The following is a 19,791-nucleotide window of genomic DNA, read 5'->3' as shown; positions in this document are numbered from 1 at the left end:
AAAAAAAAGATGACAGGAAGACTAATGATGTTGACTGTAGCATCTGCTGACTACATTAGCAGTAGCAAATTCAGTCCAGCGGGATGCCTTTGCAATATAGTTTCAGGGGGGTAGCTTTAAATGTCATTTGGGGTTTCTTTTTTATTTTTCCCTTGTAATTTTTTCCATCCTTTTTATATTATTTATTGTAGAGTGCACCACTGTCTCCTTTACAGATAAAGTTTTCTCCCAACTGTTATTTCATTTAAATGAGAATAATCAAAAAAGAAATCATGACAAGAAAATATTACCCTTGATTATCACTCACTCACATTTAACTTCTTCCACTGTCACAAGCTGCTAATTTTACAGTTTCTTAATACAGAAACTGAAGAATATTTTTTGCTGATGGGAAAACAATAGGAAAAATATATTTTTCCATAATAGAAGACAAAAAGGAAAAACAAATTCAGGTCTTGCTTACAGATCATGAACAGAAAATATCTCTTTTCTATTCCTTTTTTCCCTAAGAGACAGTTATGCTAGTATATGTATGTAGATGTGTATGGAGTAGTATTTATAGATGGACAGTTATGGATTTTATTTAAAATGCCCACTTTTCACAGGGCAGCCATCTTACTCTTCTGTTATTACTGATAAATATTCAGTAATAGATACCTCTCATTCTATCACAGCTCCTCAGCTACACAGTGCAGAGAATCAACTGTATCATGAGTCCTTTCACCCACATAAAACTGTAGCATAAACTGTCCACTTCAACTCTTTCTTTCCCTTGGAGTTCTGTACTGCAGTCTTTGGTACTGTAGAAATTAAGTATTTCAACTACAACAAGCAGTCATTCTCCTTTGTTGCACCATGGTGCTGTGATACACTGGAAGAGCAAAACAGAGGATCTGAAACAGTGGTGGGGTGGGAAGCAAGAGGCTCAATGACAGGCACAAGCTCTCTGTTTGACTTGTTCTGGCCATTCCTGTACATAAGGGTATTTTGATATATGTACACGTGACATAGTTACTCTTCAACATGTTTAATTTTCTCTGTTGAAGTTTGGTTTGAAAGATACCAACAGCAGAGTAGGTGGACTGATTGATGCAGGAGGAATTTTGTTTGATTACACTGACTGAAAGAAAACAATGGAAATGAAAGCACAGGAAGCTCCTAAATTAAGATACCCTCGTGCTCAGTAGCATGTCTTTGTTTGCATACTTAAACCCAAAGGGCTCTAGTCTGAATGACATATTTGGGCTATATATAATAGTATTAGTCTGTAGTCATGTGGAATGAATAATAAACTCATACATGCAAGATATCACCGTGTCTCTTAGCACACACCTTACACCACTGTCCTCAGCCACCAACAAACTGAGAAGTGAATCAGGTTTGCAGAGAAGAGCCAGGGGTTGGGGATTTGCGACAGCAACGAAGGAAAGGGTGGTGGATTGGTTTGGTTGCACTGCTGACTTGTGTGTTGTTTTGTCCTTTTGTTTCCATCAGGATGTACCCACTAAATTGGTGGCCAAAGCCGTTCCTTTGCCTATGACAGTGCGTGGGCACTGGTTCCTGAGCCCCAGGACAGAGTACACCGTGGCAGTGCAGACAGCATCCAAGCAGGTGGACGGCGACTATGTCGTCTCCGAGTGGAGTGAAATCATTGAGTTTTGCACAGCAGGTGATATTGCTGAGGAAACGCTCCACAGGATGAGTGCAATTAGTGCTGGCTTTGCTGCCAGAGGGGGTTGGCCATCTAGCAGTGCTGCCTAGGCTGGGAGAGTTTAATAGTCACACCTGGAAACCGGAATTCTAACTTTAAGCTTTGCATGTGCTGAGGTTTGGTGTGTTAATCAACTGACATCAGCCAGAGAGGGCAGTTCTCAGCTCCTCTGCGGTCCCTAATACAGGGAAACCAGCTCTAACACAGGAAATCCTGAGGCTTGCAAAGTCCTTGTGGGGGAAGGAGTGGGGAGAATCACACATGCATGTTCCTGCCATTTCTTTGTTGCCACCATTAGAAACTGGGGACATAATGTGATGTATGTTACCAAGACTCTGTTCCCAGTTTGAAGTCTGCGTGTCTGTGTAGATTTTGGTGAGTGTTGCGGTTTTTCCTGCCCCTTGTACTAGCAGTTTGTCTTTTCTTTGCAGATTATTCAAAAGTTCACCTAACACAGCTATTGGAAAAGGCTGAAGTGATTGCAGGCCGTATGCTCAAACTGTCTGTTTTTTATCGAAATCAGCACAAAGAATACTTTGATTATATCAGGTAAGAAAGCAAACATATGCAAAAATCGTTTGGAAAATTAAGGGAGTAATGAAAATAAGTAAATAGAGACAGCTGTGCTACAGCTAGAGCAGGATGTCTCTGTGCTTTATAGCCCATTCAGAAGGCAGCAAAGAATAAAATATAACTAGCTCGTTTCTTCCACCTTGCTTAATTCAGCACTTCCATTAGGCAATAAAAGTCTGTGTTTTGTGGCAGAATCTGGGGTACTCACAGGGTGTGCAGCCTGATTAAAGTGTCTGTTATCATAACAGAGTGTTTAGTGGCCAAATATTTCTACTGTACTAAGAAATTAAGAGTGAGAGTAGGAGTGTACAGCTGTGTCCATAGGCATTTACTTGCATATAAGAGTTCCATCTCAAATATTTGCTCTCCATGTAGAACCATCCTATTTCCATGTCCACATGTGGTAAATACAGGCTCTGCAATCTGTGTTAACTTATAGATCATGTGTGGAGGGAGAGGGGATGATTTTTAAACAGCTATAGACACCATGCCTCAGCTGGAATGAATAAATGGGATAGCTGGAGGTAGGTTCCCTATTCCTGCTGGAGAACCCAGTGTGCCCTCGCACACAAGAGGAAAGCAGAGTTTTTGATAGAAGGAGTCAAAGCTCATGTGCTGACTGAGCAGGACCAGCCACCACACAGGGTAACCTTTCACCCTTAGAAGAACATGGATGAGAGGTAAGCAGTGTCAGAAGGGTGGCAGCACTGACTGTGCTTCTTTAATATGCATTGGGAGATGGGGCTCCTGCTGTGCCACATAATTCTGTTTTATGTGTCACACCAGTACCTGTCTAGAATGGAAAGTTTTTTAAATCTGGTGAAGAAAAAAAATTACTCCAGGCAATCCAGCTTCAAAGAACAGATTCCACCACCCTTGGAAACATTCCCGTTTTGAAGTCACAAGTCTCTGATTGATTCCAAGACTATATTGTATATTCCAGAGCATGGGCTTGCTCTTCCCCTTCTGTGTTTTGGAAGGATTATTTTATTGCACATAGCGACAAAGCTGCAAAACTCAGTGGAGGTAGGAAATGACTTGTCATTGCTGAGGCTCTTTGAGGACCTTGTGAAGCTCAGCTGCCATCCTGGACTAGATACCACAGAAGGGAAATGCCTTTGGGGGTTCCGATTCTTATGTCGCTTTGTTTTCAGCAATGTAATCATAGTGCATCTGCCTTTGTGTTTATTAGTGTTGAAAATTGCCACTGAGGTGCATTTATAGCTGTGGGTTTGGCCTTGTTCTGCCAAATGTGACTCTAACTGATTGCACTGTATCTTTTCCCCTCCCTCCTGTTAAGTTCTTTCTTGCTTCTACACAAATAGAGACGAGTTGGACTCGATGATCCTTGTGGGTCCCTTCCAACTCAGCATACTCTGTGATTCTGTGAGTTTGTTTTCCCTCAGTTAGTGAGTTAGAGACAAAAAGCTGTGTTTTATGAGGCTAGTGAGAAGCTGCATCACCTGTAACTGGCTGATGGTTGCCTTTTTTTGGTCAGAAATAGTCTAAAATGGTCACAAGGGCTAGTCCTTCCACCAAACACCCTTCTGCATGTTATGTTAATAACCAACCACATGCTCCCTTTTAGGGAATATTCCTTGTCATACCATGCCTGCCAGTGGCCTCTGTGGTGTCATGACTAGCAAACAAGCTTGGAAAAGCTCTGGTAGCATTGGCAAACAAGCAACTGGTCACGGAGCTAAAGCAGCAGCCCCTAAATGGAGGGTCTGCAGTGTGATCTCATAAGTGGTATTCATGTCACTGCTGTTTACCACGCCTGGGAGAGCCACTAAGCAGCTCAGATCCCCTGAAAGGACGACCTATAATTAGCCTATTTGGCCACTGGATGTCAGTATCTTGCCTCAGAAATGGAACTGACTCTCACTGAGAGCCATCTGACTTTTCAGGTTGCAGATGTTTCAGGGGGTTATCCAAGCTGATTCAAGTTTTTGGGGTTTGGGGGTTTTTTTTCTCCGTAGTAATAACTTCATAAAATACTAATTATACCCCCCCAATCGAATCAATGTCTTGTGAAATATGGCTTGAGACAATAACTAAGTAGTGTTTGAATGGCCCAGAAAACTGTTGGAACTTCTCTTAGAGTCAAATGTGCTGACGAGAAGTTAGAAACAAGGAAAAAAACCCCACAGTTGGAGACATTACTGAGCTGATTTAGAGCTGGTCTGTAGGTATACACTGAATTTTTTTGCTTTGATTGCTACCTCCCATGTTAACCAAGTAAAATCTTCTCCCATGCAGCACCATTTTACCTGGACCTTTTGCAAGTCAAAAGCAGAGAGAACAGTATTTCTTGGTTAGTTTCCCCTCTCCTAAAAAAAAAAAAAAAGGAACAAAGGAAAAGAGAAAAAGAAAAAAAAGTAAAAGCAAAGCAAGAGGGGGATATAGGACTCTCCAGCCCCACAGATTCATGTATTTTTAATCTGTAATCTTCAGTGAGCATAAAGGCAATTTTCTAAGGGTGCATAGCAGATATGTTTTGCAGGACTTACAAAAGGGGATATTTCCCTTTCGGGCATCACATGGTTGCAGGTGCAGAGAGAGTCAAAGTTATCACTGGGGCACTTCCAGACAGGTGTGAGGCACAAGTTCTGGGGAATGTCCTGCTATACAAAACATCTCAGGTGCTAAGGAGGATTAGATGAGGTGTTTTGGAGTGTTCTCCAAAGTTTAGCAGCCTCATGCTGCTGAGTGCAATTTGAGATTTGGAGGATTAAAAACTCACTTGTACGTTTCTTTTCACTGGAATGAAATTGAGCTGAGCTTGCAAAAGAAAAAAAAAAGTTATTCTTACGCTTTTTTCCCCTTAGGACTAGTGACTGCAGGAGCTGGATACCAACCAAAATGGAAACTAACCAAATTGCCTCTGTGCCCAGCTCTGCTCTGATTGAAGTCAGCAGTAGACAAATTAGACTGGAAATTATCATTTGGGGGAAAATAGACTATGGCAGACAGTACATTCCTTCCCATAACCTCTCTGAAAAGCATCTTTCAGAAATAACTTTCATTGGCAGTTTTCTACATGAACTATATACTGCCTATGCTAAAAATACACATTAACAAACAGTATATTCAGCATATGGTGACTGACTTGCAATATTCAACATGTGTTTATTGTTAGAATTGTAGTGGAACACTGAACAAATGAGCTAATTAAAGATATCGGTGGTTTGGGGGCTTTTTTGTGTGTGCTGTTTTTTGCCTGCATGTAACATCCACAGAGCTGACAGAAAAGCCAGACTGGAAAAGCAGATTTTCCCCTAGAGCAGGAGTTACTGTAGCTCTTCCCAAGTCTGCTGTCACTTGATTTTCTTGGTCCTAAGATCATGACACTAACCTCGTTTTCAGTTTAACAGTTTTCCTTTGTGTCCCTTCAGCACTGTTTCCAAACAGCATGATGTCCTAACTTTCCACTTTTTCTTTACCATGTGTTACAAAATAAACAATACCAGTCATTCATTTGTAGAGAGCATCACGGGAATGCTATGCAGCCCTCTGTTAAGGATAACAGTGGCAGCCATGGCTCTCCGATCAGCGGGAAGCTGGAAGGCATCTTCTTTAGCTGCAACACTGAGTTTAACACTGGGAAGCCGCCACAAGATTCACCGTATGGAAGATACAGGTATGAGATTGCAGCTGAAAAACTCTTCAACCCAAATACTAACTTGTACTTTGGAGACTTCTACTGCATGTACACAGCCTACCACTACGTCATCCTCGTGATCGCCCCCGTGGGGTCACCGGGAGATGAGTTCTGTAAGCAGCGCCTTCCTCAGCTAAATATAAAAGATAATAAATTTCTGACCTGCGATGAAGAAGACGGTGTCATGGTTTACCATCACGCCCAGGATGTTATTTTGGAAGTAATTTACACCGATCCTGTGGATCTGTCCCTTGGCACAGTTGCGGAAATTACTGGTCACCAACTAATGAGCTTGTCTACCGCAAACGCAAAGAAAGATCCCAGCTGCAAGACCTGCAATATCAGTGTTGGACGTTAAAACTTCCCTCGTTCCTTAGGAGCCTTCCAACCTCTGTTGCCCATGTCCATAGTCAGACGTTTCTGTCGGAAGCATGCACATGCTGCTCTCACCAAAAGCAAACACGAGTCTTCAAAATCTCCAATAGCGTTCTTAGTATTTCTTCTCTCCCTCTTTCCCTTCTGTTGCCCCAATGCTTTTAATGATTAGAAGTCCTGGGTTTCTTTCTGGCAACCATTTATCCCTAGATGCTGCAAAAATTGTTTTCTGTTTCTTGCCAAACATAACAAAATCCTATATAAACTGCTTTAGCAAAATAAAAATAACGGCTTATAAATGGTGTTTAAATATGCATTCATTTTAACTACTGAACAAGTACTGGGATAACTCTGAACAGCATGAAAGGTTGTAATTGCAGCATGATTTGAATTTCAGAGCCTAGAGATGTCAGCACTTCCAATGTGTTGTTTGACAGTGTTATTTATGTTATTTATATTAGCTAACTGAAAACAGAAACTGTGTCTCGACATAATAAATATAATAGAAAAATATTTTATTTGTACTGTTGTATAAAATATTATACAATCATATAGAATATATAGATTACATTTTAATATCAATTGTATACATATATCATTAAATCATTTTCCCTTATCAAAGATGTAGTTTGTAAACTTCAAATAGCTCTGTATCTGTTCCTGTTGCTCTAGATGACTTCAATTAAAACAGATTTATGAAGACCATTTCTGATTCATAAAAGTTAAGTTATAAATTATTAAGTCAGTACACTGAAACAAACAACCCTCTGTGAAATAAAAAATTCCTTTTTTAGTGTTCATATTTTTCCTCCAAACTACTTGAAGATGTGTCCATCTTCAAAATCATGCCATTACACGCAAGATAAGTACAAACGTGGTTGGTAGATAACAGGCTTTATAAAATCAAAATCTTCTTACCAAGATAGAAAACAGATTGCTTATACTATGTGGTCAATACAAAATGACAGTTAAAGCAAAACACTAAACATGATTCAACTTACTCAAGTCCCTTTTTCTCTCTTTAATTAATTCTTCCCTCCTTTATGTCTGGGCTAGGTATTTCCCAGAATCCCACTGCTTTTCATTTCTAATACAAAACCTGCTGATAATCCTTCTGTTAAACAGTCCACTTTTCACACCAATGCTCTATCACAAAGAGTGACAAATTCTCTTTAATAATACAAAGTGTGGTGCTCTGAAAGTTAAGAAATACGCATAATTCCAATGGAAAAATAACTTTATAATCTTATTTTCAGTAAACAAGAAGTCTAGCAGTCCTCATCAGATAACTGTGACACTCACTTATATACCATGTACTTTACCTATCCAAAATATCTTAGCATAATGCAATCATCTAGTCCTGTTTTAATATATATATATGTGGCAATTTATAACACAAGAAGTACTTCAACATTTTACAAAGTGCATGCGTCTAAACGAGCTTTGGTAGTCAGAAAAGCGAATGTTATAGCATCAGGCAAAACAAAGTGCAAGGTTTCGTACAAAAATCAAAATTAGCATGTAGTTAGTTGATCTACTTATTAAGTTCTGTGAGCCAGGTCCTGTGAACTAGTGAAAAGGACAGCAGCCGGTACATTTGGTCTCTCTCTTCCCAGTAACCTCTATTTTTTTCTCTTATCTCTAAAAAAACAATAGTTCCATTTGGCCAACATGTTCTGTCCTTTTTTTTTTTTTTTTTTGCATAAGCAGCATCACTTTGCTCTACTCCCTGGCACTGGTTTTTTTCTATGCACCTTTCTTTGAAGCTACTGGAATTGAATGGCATCTCTGTCTTGAAAGCCAGAGTATGTCTGGAGTTTTCCCTTAATTTGTTTTAATTCATTTCCTTTAATCAGCACATTGAGAGCTGTCATTAATAGTTAATTCTAGTGCATGTTAATTCTGGAAACAAACGTAGTACATTATCATGTACTAAGATGTACTAAAAACCTGGAGAGCATTTCCTCACACTTTTAGAGCAGGTCAAACTGAGGAGCTACAACACTTCAGTGTCCTCTTCATTTCTTAACATTCTCACAGTGCACTTCAAGGCTTTCTCAAAAGGAAAAATATATACTATAGTCCACTCACCCGTGCTTAATATTCTTGCATATTGCTGTCCTCTCTCATCCCAGCTATTATAATTGGTAAAGTGCATCAAAAATCTCAGTGTGTCAAATAATTGTGCAGCAGACTAAGACCTGTAAAATTACTTTATCTTTTTCATTACTTGGTTTTTTGCTAGAGAACAATATCACAGCATTGCATTCACTTCAAATCGTTTTGGAAATATCATGCTTACTGATGAGAACCTCCAGGAGCCTGATTTTGGCTTTTGTGTGCTTGTATTCGGAGTATTCCTCGGCCATTGGCACCCGATCTTCTTTTTGAGGACTCCTATGAAAAGCAGATGACAGTGCCATCACTTTTATGAGTAAGAGGAGAAACTGTCTTTAAAATTAATTCTGCGACAACTAATGAGAATTGGATTTTTTTTGTTGTTTTTTACTAACTGTATATGACTAAAGATAATTTGACAGGACCAAAAAGCTCCAGTAGACAGAACCGAAATAGTATTACTTAAAATAATGAATTTTCATATGCCAGAAAATTTTCTTTCTTGACAGCTGTACAAGCATAATCACTTGATTCTCAAATATGCAGAGAAGTTATAACATAGTGCTTTGAAAACTGTTACCAGTAACCACTGCCCATACCCTCCACAGTTTTCAACAAACAGGTTTGCTAAATGAAGGGAGGAGGAAAAGCAAAGAGTGAAAAGTACCTGTTATTTAATTATGGATGAAAGAAACAGTGGCTTCTGTTTTTAAAACCTGGCCTTTTAAAAATGGCCCAACTGCCAAGTGTAATTCCTGCAGACTGACACCCTCAGAAAGAGTCTTTTAGCAGCTTCCCTTCAGCTCAGGGAAGATCCTGTGCTGAGATGGGGGTTATACCAATTACAGGCATGACCTGGAAAATCCACAGCTCCAAGTCATCCTCAGGGATGACCACATCCTGAAGGAACTAAGCAGGGAGACAGATGGACACCTCCACGGTATTTTCCAGTCTCCACCTGCAGCGTCTTTGTCCTTCTCACCCCCGAGTGCCCACCCTGGCAAACAGCCCTGCAGAGGACCCAGAGGGGACAGGAGAGGGCTTTTGCTGAGCTGGTGAGTTACCTTCCTGTCTGTTTGTAGAATTGCTCCTCAAACTCTCTCAGAGCTTTGCGAAGTCTTTTCTTATCAGCTCTTGTTTCTCTAAGATGTTCAAGCAGAACAGGCCTGTAAGAGACAAGAATATGAGACCCCTCTTGTGCTGGGAAGTGTAAAAGCCATGGCTTTGGGTAACAAAGAGCCTGCTGTGCTGGGCCATGGCAGGCACTGAGCTCAGCCCCCTGAGACGTTCCACCACACCCCTCCAAGGATACACAGCTGTGCTCCTCCCCTTCTGCTGGTACTCTCACTCTGCTAATACAGTGAAGGCAGACACTCTGTGGTCAACATGGGAGGAAAAGCATTCAGAACTGAGTCTCACTAGTGGCCTTAATTCTCTGTGGAATTAATGGAGTTGACACAGCTCAGCATTGCACAGAAGGAAATGCTTTGCGTCTCTTTTAACTGAATTAAAATCAACATCCAAGCCCTGCTCATGTTTGCAGCTGTTACCAGTCATTACTCTGATGCAGTGGAAATGCCAGTGGTTCCCAGACGCATCGTTTTTGGAGGCCATGTTTTAGGTAGTGTTCAGAGAATAAGGTTTTTAAGCAGAGAAAGAACTCTTATGATGGCATTTGCACCTCGTAATTCTTGAACTTCTGCATAACAACAAAATGCACAGAAATATCTTCCCAGCATTTGTGAGCAAACTATTGCACACAGAGTTCATTTACATAGAAATCTAAGTAATTTTTATTTATTCTCAATTTTGGTAGAGCCTAGTTAGCTTCCTTTATGCATCTAAGAACTCCCAATCAAAACACAAGAAAAAAGATACCATCCCCTAAGCTATCTGTTCCTGGAAGGCATAGTCTTCAACAAGTTTCTTGACTGAGTTATAACAGCATATGGGCATCTTGAGATCTGTTGTCTCATGCAACCTGAAATTCTTAACTACAAATCATTAGGGCTTTATTTTGGTTTTACAATGGAGGGTGGTGGTGAGTTTTCAGGGCAACCAGGCACTAATAACTAGGCTTAGGCAAGGCATAAATTGATTTTACATGCATTCAGTGGCCTCCCATGTGACCAGCTGCTGTGTGACCTTTTATGCAGCTCCCCTGTTGCTGTTTGGATGCCTAAGGTCACTGGCATTTTTACATCACTCACGCAGTCAGTCCCAATACACACACAGAGGAGCAGACTATCCTCCAGTGTTATGACAGCTTTGTAAGAACATAAGTAGTTAGACAGCTGCAAATTTTGCAACAATTAAAGGTAGGTTTGCATATCACTACTATGCCATTATGTCGTATCTACCACGTTGTCTTTGTTTCTCTTATCTGCTTACTTTCGTCTACCTTGCTCTTCCTGGACTTGACACAAAGTTGTTTGAATACATAGCTCAAACCACAGGTGTGCTGCCCAAACAACAAATCTGATCTGCCTCTTCTCTCACATATGAAAATGCTGAATCACTCCTTTTGTGTAGAATATCCCTATGCAACAGGTATGGCTCATGTTTCATTTACAAAGTCTACGTGAAACATTTTAAAAATACAAGGGAAAAAAGTGAGAACTTACATTGTTGCCTCGTGTAAATTGGACATCGACAAGGCTGTTTGCCTGTAAACTTTCTTTTCATCCAGAGGTGAGACATGTGCAGGCTCACTCTCCTCCTGAGAGTAACACAGGTGCTCTTCGACAGGGAAGCAAGACATTGGACCGGATGAAAACTCATGGCTGCTTTGAGAATGGTCTTCATCTGAGTCTTCCTCCTCCTGCTTGTGAAATGTGAGGCATTATTTAATTAATTGTTTAAATCGGAACACTCACAGTTCATAGGATGACAACAAAAAGAATTAGGATCTAACTTCCTGGATGTATTCCTTGCAATAGGTTACACACATTGAAAGCTTTACCCAGGTAAATCTTGGTAATCTTTATCAAGATTGTTCATGAAAGCACTCGTGGGGTCACTGGGTAACTGAGTATTGCCCACCATGAGTATAAAGGACAAAAATTGGCCCTGCTTCTGAGTATCCCCAGCCAGCAATTTATTTCTGTTTGTTCTAAAGCCCTTCTATATAGCAAAGATGTAACTAACATTCTGTATTTATTTCAGCAGTGCAGTCTGGCTGGAACTTGTAGTCCTCTTATATACCATCTACTGCGTGCACTGTGTCCAGAAATTCTGACTGTTACAAGAGTTGTAGGAGAGATTCCACAGTTTTACAGCTACAAACTTGAACTACCAAAATAGGTGATTACTGCTGTCTTCCTCACATTCCTCCATCCTCAGAAGAAAAGTTGAGCTATTGAAACTGAGGCTTAAATATAACACTTCCATGGGGCAAAGCTCCTACAAAGTAACGCAAGGGGGAATTTCAGTTAAATTTTCTAATAAAATACCTCTGTGCATGTGTACAAAGATTTATATTGGGATTTTTCAGAGAAATCTGAAGCTCCACTCTCATCTAACAAGACAATAATAATTTTTAAAGTCGACCTAGCTCCAATTACTATTAGATTAGTATTTATGATAGACACGCTAATTAACTTCAAAGTAGCCAGATGCCACTACCTTTACTGCCCATGCGACCAGTACTGTTACATTACAGTGATATATTATTAAAGTATTACTAATATTTATATGGTACATGATTGATAAAAGCATTGTCAATAAGTTACAGAAGCAAGACACAGTGACAGCAGAGATCTTCATGAAAAGAGAGAGCTTTCCTTCTGTGTTGCAAGTGTTAGCCATGATGGAAAAGTAATGCCAGCCTTTGATCTCTTACCCAGGCCATTGAAGTACTGCCTCAGAAACTGCTGCCATAAATTGCACACTGTGACATGCCTAGAAGCTGAATTTTACAGAGCATTTGCTCTTTTTGAAATATCAACACCCTGTATTAACTAGTGAGCAGATTTTTTAAATATCAGTAGTTGTATTGCTGCCAAACGGACATACGGGTACAAATCAAGCACAGCATTTTCTATGGGCTTTTTTTTACAATGGATATGAATTCTTTCCAACTTACAATTGTTGTGATCAAAGATGGAGCTGCAAGAAGTTTCTTGATAATTCTGTATCTGTCGTAAAGAGGTTTCATGAGACTCTTTTCTTGCTTAGTGACCTAAAGAGAAATCATAACAAAATGTAGTCCTCCAAAATTAAAAATAAAAGGTAAATAAAAAAGATTCTCATTTGCTCCTGTAAAGCTGAGAAAGGTATTAGAAGAATATGACCAGATGTGTATTTTACTTCCACAGATATTCTATGGGAACTGTAATTTAATTCATACAGTTCCCATAAAGGAAAATGGCAATCTGTTTTCTAATGGAGAATACCCAATGTGGTTTCCTCACTTCCTGGAGCCACACCAGCCAGGCAGAGGGGATATTATTCACTTTCTGAGGATGTTGGTGGAGCAGTAAGAGTTAAGATACATTGCTACTGTGCCTTGCATTGGTATCTCACTCACTCAGCTGTAATAATGGCAACAGGCTCCCTGCAGGAATGTGATAGTCTGCCTGGGACAATATGCTCATAGACTCAGTGGGATGGAGAGCACCAGGAACACAGCTTTACAGCCTCCACATGGAGCTGGCTCCATGCAGGATTGCTGCGTGCATTCCTCACTGGAACTGCCTTCCACAAACAGGATTAGCTGTCTGTTCATTTTGTTTGCTCTTGGTCTTTTATGAGCGCTAGAAGCATTGATTTGGAAGAGAGTATGATTTAAATTCAGCTGTTAAGAGCCTGATCAAGCCACAAATATTCACCAATACAAAAATAAACCTTATGGAAACTAGCTGTGCAGTAGACTGACTTACTGCACTAAGGAAAAAAGAGTGAATTCCACAAGGAAATAAAACAAGACAAAAAAGGCCCCAACCAACCAAATAACCCCCATCATCCCCAGAAAAAACATGTTCCTCAGTGATTAAATGCCAAAGCAGGGTCATTTGCAAGCTAGTCCACCATCAGCCTCTGCTCCTCAACTCCCATGCCTATGAGCACTCTCTGCATACAGTGTCACTGATTTTTGGCACAGTGAAGCTGAGGTCCACCCGCTCAGGTGAGTGAACACACAGCAGCTCTGAAGAGACACAGACTGGAGAGACAATAGTCCAGAGCTGCTCAGAAACAGCCAAATGCCTGGTTAGCGGAGTAAGGGTGACAGACAAACACAGGGTGGTGACACCACGTACATCTGGCTCACTGAGCAGCTGGGGACCATTTCTAGAGGCACATTTATTTCACCGCAGAATGTCACTCCCAGTGAGTCCACTTCTCTTCCCCAGTCGTCATGTCCCATTTGATTACAACCCGTAAGAGTGGCTCCAGGGAATGCCAAAGAGCCAGAATAGATCATTTTTTTTTTGTTTGAAACCTGGTCAGTGCCCTCTCTGTCTGACCTTGTTAAGGTAAGTCTGGATGAAGGTGATGCTGAGCCATACTAAACATCAGCAGGGCAAGCATCATCCCCAGTGTGCTCTGCTGTTACAGAGCTGCCTCAACCTTGAGAAGAAACACCCTCTCTGAACCCCATGCTATAAAACATACCCTATCATTCCCTTTTGTGAATCAAGTCTCTTTTATGTCTATATAGCATTAATAATTTCTTTTTTGTTCTGCTTCTTAGGAAGTATAATTTCTTCATACCCTCTCCATCCCTCAGCTCTCATTCCAAGCCCAAAGAAGATGAACAAAAATGGTTTTATCCAAGATGCAGAGATAATTTTAACAGCTGGCATATTTTTGGACACATGCTAGTGCTGCTCCCCTTTTCCTCTACCACTGGAATTACTAGTCAGAAACAGAGACAGTCATAAGAACACAAACATAGATATCAAACAGAAATTCCACAGTTGTGTATAGACAAATTTTCAGGTCATCATCTCACCAATGGTGGAATTTTTTTTGGTTTGCACCTACATTCAGGAATTAAGTCCCTTGAAAGGATTTAAATTAATAGTTTTAACTGCTGCTGTGTAGTAAAGGAAAAAACACGTGACAGGCCATGTAATTTTGTAGTTCATGTCCCAGATGGTGCCCTATACAAAACCTTTCTCAGCTGCTAAGCACTCTAACCATATATCATAGCAGAGCCAAGGACGCATGAGCCAGGTCTGCTGTGGATATATAATCTCCCAACTTTATCATCCAATCCTGCATTTTCCAATCATGAAGAGAGATACAGGGCCACAAGAAACTTCTCTTTTTATTTTAGTTTATTTTTCTAACATATAAACCAAATTCATCAGTATCAGGCAATAACATTTATACCTGAAAATTAGTTTGAAATAACTAAAATTATGTTAATTGTGTAAAACTCAGCTGAATATATTTAATATACAAGTCCAAAAATATTTGTTAGATAAGTTAGATAATTTTCAATGTACCTATCTTTCCATGGCATACTTACAGGCTCTCCATGAATACTCTCAAAATACAGTAGACATTTCTGAAGATTGATTTTTTCCAAAGCCATTTGCTTTTTTGTCATATCCTATTTAAAAGAGTTATTTATAAGATTATGAGTCAGGATTTCATGACAAGGGTACAGGTACATATCTATTTAATAATCTGCTCTCCCCAGATAAACATTAATAATGAATCCTCTTTCTGCCTGCACTGAGGTCAATGGGGACTTGGCATTAACTTAGCAAGAGCAGAGTCCAAAATTACATAACTGAATCTTTAAATGAATCAAAGGACGTGTTACCCTCTCAAGGCCTAATGCAGAGCTGATGGGAGCTATGGAGATACTTCTATGATTGGAGTAGTCTTTCTGTCAGGCTTTTACCAGTGGAAAATACACTGCATTTGCTTTGGCTGCCAAAGGGGAGCCTTTGGAGCCTGAACTTGTGCTCTGTCTTATGGAGAAAGACGCATAAATGAAAGTTTACTGAAAGCCTGGAATCTTATTTTTCTTAGCTGTCATACATCTAACACTTGATTGCCCTGGTTTCTCTCAAAATTACTATTCCACCAAAGCAATTTAACAAGCTTAAGGCCGGGAAGTGCTATTAGGCTACTGATGGAACACTGCATTCCCTATCTGGAGTGTTCCAAAGACAAAACCGTGGTCTTAGTCAGTAAAGTGAGAATCTTCATGTGGTGCTCAGAGTCTGCATCCAAAACAAATTTCCTGAGAATACCATCTGACAGAGGCACTGAAGAAGCAGAGTTTTTAGCTGGAATATCTCAGCCAAGTTGCATGAACATGAGGTGTGTGTCATCGGTTGGGTTTTGGAAAGGCGGGTTCATAAAAGATGATAGCAGCACATGGGTAGAAAGTGTTGGCAAACGAGGTCCCACAGGTACCATTGCAGAACTTTCTTAGAACAATTTAGGTAACATTAATGAATAATTATTATGACTGAAAAACTAAAGAAATGTTTTTCCTCATCCATCTAATGGAAAAATCAGAAAATAATGTTGTTAACTTCCATTTGCCAGTTCAGTTCATAAAAAGCATTCCCCGTTACATATTAAGTATGTTTAGTTGCAACAAATGAGAACAGCCACCATTCTGCTCAAAATACTCAGAAACTTGCAAAAATACAGAGAGGATTTTTCAACTTTTTCCCTCAACTTTTTAATTATTCATCAAAAAAGAGAAATGGATTTGCCTTGGCTGGTAAGGGGTATAGAAGAGAAAGCTTCAGCAATGCAAACCCAACCTGTTTGTGGAGTGGAGTGATAGATTCACAATGAAATCCCTAAATATTCAGCCATCGTGATACTATGATGAACACTCTCTAAATGCTGTGGCTACTAGGAAAAGGTACTGTCTGTAAAATGAAATGGAAGACTGACCAGGCAGCAGGAATTTCTGGCTGGACAGTGTGCGTTGGTAGAACCGCTGTGGGGGAGCTGCAGAAAGTGCATCTCACACTGGCACTTTATTTCTGTTCAAAAATCACAATACAGATCACTGGTACCAGAAGAATGTTGATTTTTCAACAATGCAATTTGTCAGTGTTGGTAACACACCAGTACATGTACAAGTGTCTGCTGCAGGGAGCACACAATGCAATGGGTATTTATCTCCTCTTTTCCCTTTTCCCCTCTTCCCAACAAGATCTGCTCCCGAACACCAAGGAGCTAAATGTCATTTTCCACAGTCTGCCAGATCATGACAGAGCTGTATGAGTCAGGGCCAAGTGTCCAAAGGTTTGGAGGAGATGAAGTAATGGGAGGAAGCATGGAGTTGGGGACACACAGCGTGCCTTTCCGCAGAAATTCAATGACTAAGGTTTTTCTACTGACGATTTGGAGAAATATTTTTACTAATTAAACTCTATTTTTAAAAATATATTGAACCCTGAAGAAGTAGCACTCTTGTGATACCAGAGTGCCTTGCTATTAACTTCAGCAGGAGCAAAACCTTTTTTGTTTGCTCCTCAAATGCAGAGCCACTAATCAGAACTGCTAATCACATTTTGCCTAAAAGGTCTGCATGAGTTAATCACTCTAAAATTGTCATTCATTTTAAGAGATGAGCTCCTAACTAGAATGCAGGAGTATTATAAATTAGCTAATTTGTTTATTTATTGCTAGTTCTGCAATTAATACAAGGTTAATTCTTTCAAAAACTATTAAGCCCAGAGCAGCTGAATGGTTAGGAAGACACGGGGAGTGATCATTAATATTGATTTATCACACAACAAATGATCTCCAGGGGGTTTAGCATTTGACTCTATTTCATTAGCTCATTTTATTAGCCATCTCAAGACAGGTTTGTATTCAGCTAAGTTTGAAATGGCTGATAATTTCAAAATCACAGCAGGCAGGTGAAATCACAAACTACAGAATTGTCTGAGACATCTTAGGACTGTAGGCTGAATACACCAGTGGAAAATCCAATGCTAATTAAATAAAAACATTGCTTCATAGCCTAGGAGAATATGAACAGAAGTAGGTCAATAATGAGAAGACAGATACATAAAGTGAACCAGCCTGAGAAAGGCCTTGGGGGACAGACTGCAAACATTCAAACTAAACATAAGGCAAAAATTGTTTGTGGCATATAAAGAAAAAGGAGACTTCACCTAAAGCTAAGTAGTTCGGTTTTCATAATTTGAAACAGAGAGCTGTACACAGTTGATTTCCTTACTAGTCTGTCCCCTGCATTGCCAACATCTCTCACTGTTATTTGTACAGATAGAAAAGACAAACTGAGGACAGAAGGACAGACAGTGTGACAGCAAGGGATGGACCTGCCTGGGGCCTCTCAAAAGAGGTGCTTTGTTTCCAGGCAGACACAGAGTCCAGGTTCCCAGGGCCAAAGTCTTCCTCTTGGGGATGTGTGGTGGCTCATTGCAAAGCAGCATTTAACACAGAAGTAGAAAGAAGGTGAATTATTACATAAACCACCATCTCCCTGCACATAGAGCTGATGACACAAACAGTGAGAGGTGGCCATCCCCTTGTGGGTTACTGAGCCGTTCACAGGCCAATCCCAGTTTTCTCTACACCTTCTCATTTAATAACTTCACTCACAGGCTCTTTTGCAGGAGGGATGTTTTGTTCTGGAAACCACATTCTGCTATTTTGTATTCAGGTCTTGTGGTCTATGCTCTTTAGAAACACTGGGATTTTACTCTGCACCTCTCTGAAGGACACACATTCTCTCATTTCTATTTCGACAGGGCCTTAGATGCTTTCCACAGCAGAACTTCAGGGGACAACTTGGCAGGCTTTTATAGAAACACCATCCTTGCCCAAAATAAGTAATATTGAAAAAAAAAAAAAAAAAAAAGAAACATTTAGCTGCTATTTACTATACTATTAATGTGGCTCAGATTCTTCTACAAGATCTAAATGTTATATACAAGATAAAATGTTGCACATAAAAAATATCTACAGTAACTGCAAACTTGTGTGTAGCTGAAATGAAGCCTTTGATCTTTGCTGGAACCATTAGGCATCCTTGATTCACTTCACATCTTCAAGTGCTATAAACCTCATTCTCCCCCAAAAGTCCAGGATGAGTCATAATCAAAATCCAATATTTTTTAATGTTATACTTAGGGAGCTACTAAAATATATAATTTTGAAATAGATCAATTTGATTTCATGTTATTCCTGCTCAAGCCTCTATTCCCCAGCAGTTTGGTGTAACTATTACTAAACACCTTTGCTAACGAACAGTTCTCTCAACACAAGTTCTCTCCACAAGAATACAAGAAAGACCTCTTAAAAAAAGCATTTGAAAATAATGACTTGTGCAAGCATTTAATTTCCATTACTCTTTTCTCTGTGATAATATTTCAAGACAGCACTGCCACTGCACAGATTTAGGACGTCCTCTTGGAAAATCAGGAAAAGTCCTATAAATTGAAAAATTAATGGAACAGAGACCCACACCCAGCTTACTTATAAGAGTTTTTTGGACAGAATTTCCTCACTGACATCTGTTTTGGTGTCATCTGATCTCTCTCCTTGCATAATAAAAAACAATTTAAAAACTGAAAATATTATCCTACAGTCTGCATTGTGGGAATTTGAGGACTATATACAGAACAGCATGGTTTTGTTGTCTTCTTTTGTTTTCTGGTTATGAAACACTTTTTCCATTTCAGGTTTTTAAAAAGTAGCATATAAAAAGAAACAATTTAAAAATCAGTCATGTATACAGAGCTCAAGATCTCGGAAGCATGGCATTGTTATGCACAGTTCTGGTTTTTATATAGCAACTAGTTGTTTAAGAACTAAGAATAGAAGCAAAACAAAAATTAAAAATTATCTCTGCTGGGTACTCTCTGCTACTGAAATCCACCCAGAATAATTTCTTAGTTCTCACATAGTTCAGCTCTTAGTTCTTCATCCCTCCTTGTCCCCCTTGTCCCCTTTTTTGTTCACCAGCTAGAGTCTAAATGCTACTGTCAATATTTAGATTTTAGATACTTTCGAGGGCACAATTTATTGCCTTCCTTGGTTCTTTAGCATCAGAACATCAACATCATTGGACAGAAAAAATAGCCCCCCAGAAAAGTATTTTATGGGTGGGATGTACTGCTTCAGACAACCCTACAGTGTGCTGAGAACGGGAAGGTGCAGCAAAACTTTAAAATATGTAGTAGTTCAAAATTAATTACCCAGCCAAGCAATCATGTCTCACAAAAGAGAAGAGTAATTGAGAACATGGAAGAGCAGAGACAGCATCAGCACAAGTAAACGTACAAGATCAGAAGGGCAAAGCTGTTTGGATGGTTGTGCTCTCCTCATGACCTCAGACCATTGACTGGGCAGAGACTTTCAGCATCTCTCAGGTGAGAGAGGACCTTTATCATCA

General features: G+C 39.8%; 2 protein-coding genes across 7 annotated transcripts in view; one reads left to right on the top strand and one right to left on the bottom strand.

Moving 5' to 3' along the window:
* Positions 1 to 7,057, top strand: part of PHYHIPL (phytanoyl-CoA 2-hydroxylase interacting protein like) — a 58,629-nt gene extending 51,572 nt beyond the window's left edge. For 2 of the 4 annotated variants that reach the window (XM_027649570.1, XM_027649569.1), the window contains exons 3-5: positions 1,495 to 1,669; positions 2,143 to 2,260; positions 5,769 to 7,057. In XM_027649570.1, coding sequence (XP_027505371.1) covers positions 1,495 to 1,669; positions 2,143 to 2,260; positions 5,769 to 6,303 — 828 coding nt within the window. In that variant the 3' untranslated portion in view covers positions 6,304 to 7,057. The remainder of the gene's footprint in view (positions 1 to 1,494; positions 1,670 to 2,142; positions 2,261 to 5,768) is intronic. The other 2 variants (XM_027649567.1, XM_027649568.1) reach the window with 1 other exon arrangement.
* Positions 6,819 to 19,791, bottom strand: part of FAM13C (family with sequence similarity 13 member C) — a 51,404-nt gene continuing 38,431 nt past the window's right edge. For 2 of the 3 annotated variants that reach the window (XM_027649561.1, XM_027649562.1), the window contains 4 exons: positions 12,523 to 12,618; positions 11,063 to 11,262; positions 9,503 to 9,604; positions 6,819 to 8,717 (listed from right to left, as the gene is read on the bottom strand). In XM_027649561.1, coding sequence (XP_027505362.1) covers positions 8,594 to 8,717; positions 9,503 to 9,604; positions 11,063 to 11,262; positions 12,523 to 12,618 — 522 coding nt within the window. In that variant the 3' untranslated portion in view covers positions 6,819 to 8,593. Of the gene's footprint in view, positions 8,718 to 9,502; positions 9,605 to 11,062; positions 11,263 to 12,522; positions 12,619 to 14,913; positions 14,998 to 19,791 lie in introns of all 3 variants that reach the window. The other variant, XM_027649564.1, reaches the window with a different exon arrangement.

Source organism: Corapipo altera, unplaced genomic scaffold (assembly GCF_003945725.1).
Source record: "Corapipo altera isolate COAL_440 unplaced genomic scaffold, ASM394572v1 53, whole genome shotgun sequence".
Taxonomy (NCBI): Eukaryota; Metazoa; Chordata; class Aves; order Passeriformes; family Pipridae; genus Corapipo; species Corapipo altera.
This window is presented reverse-complemented; position numbering and strand designations above follow the sequence as displayed.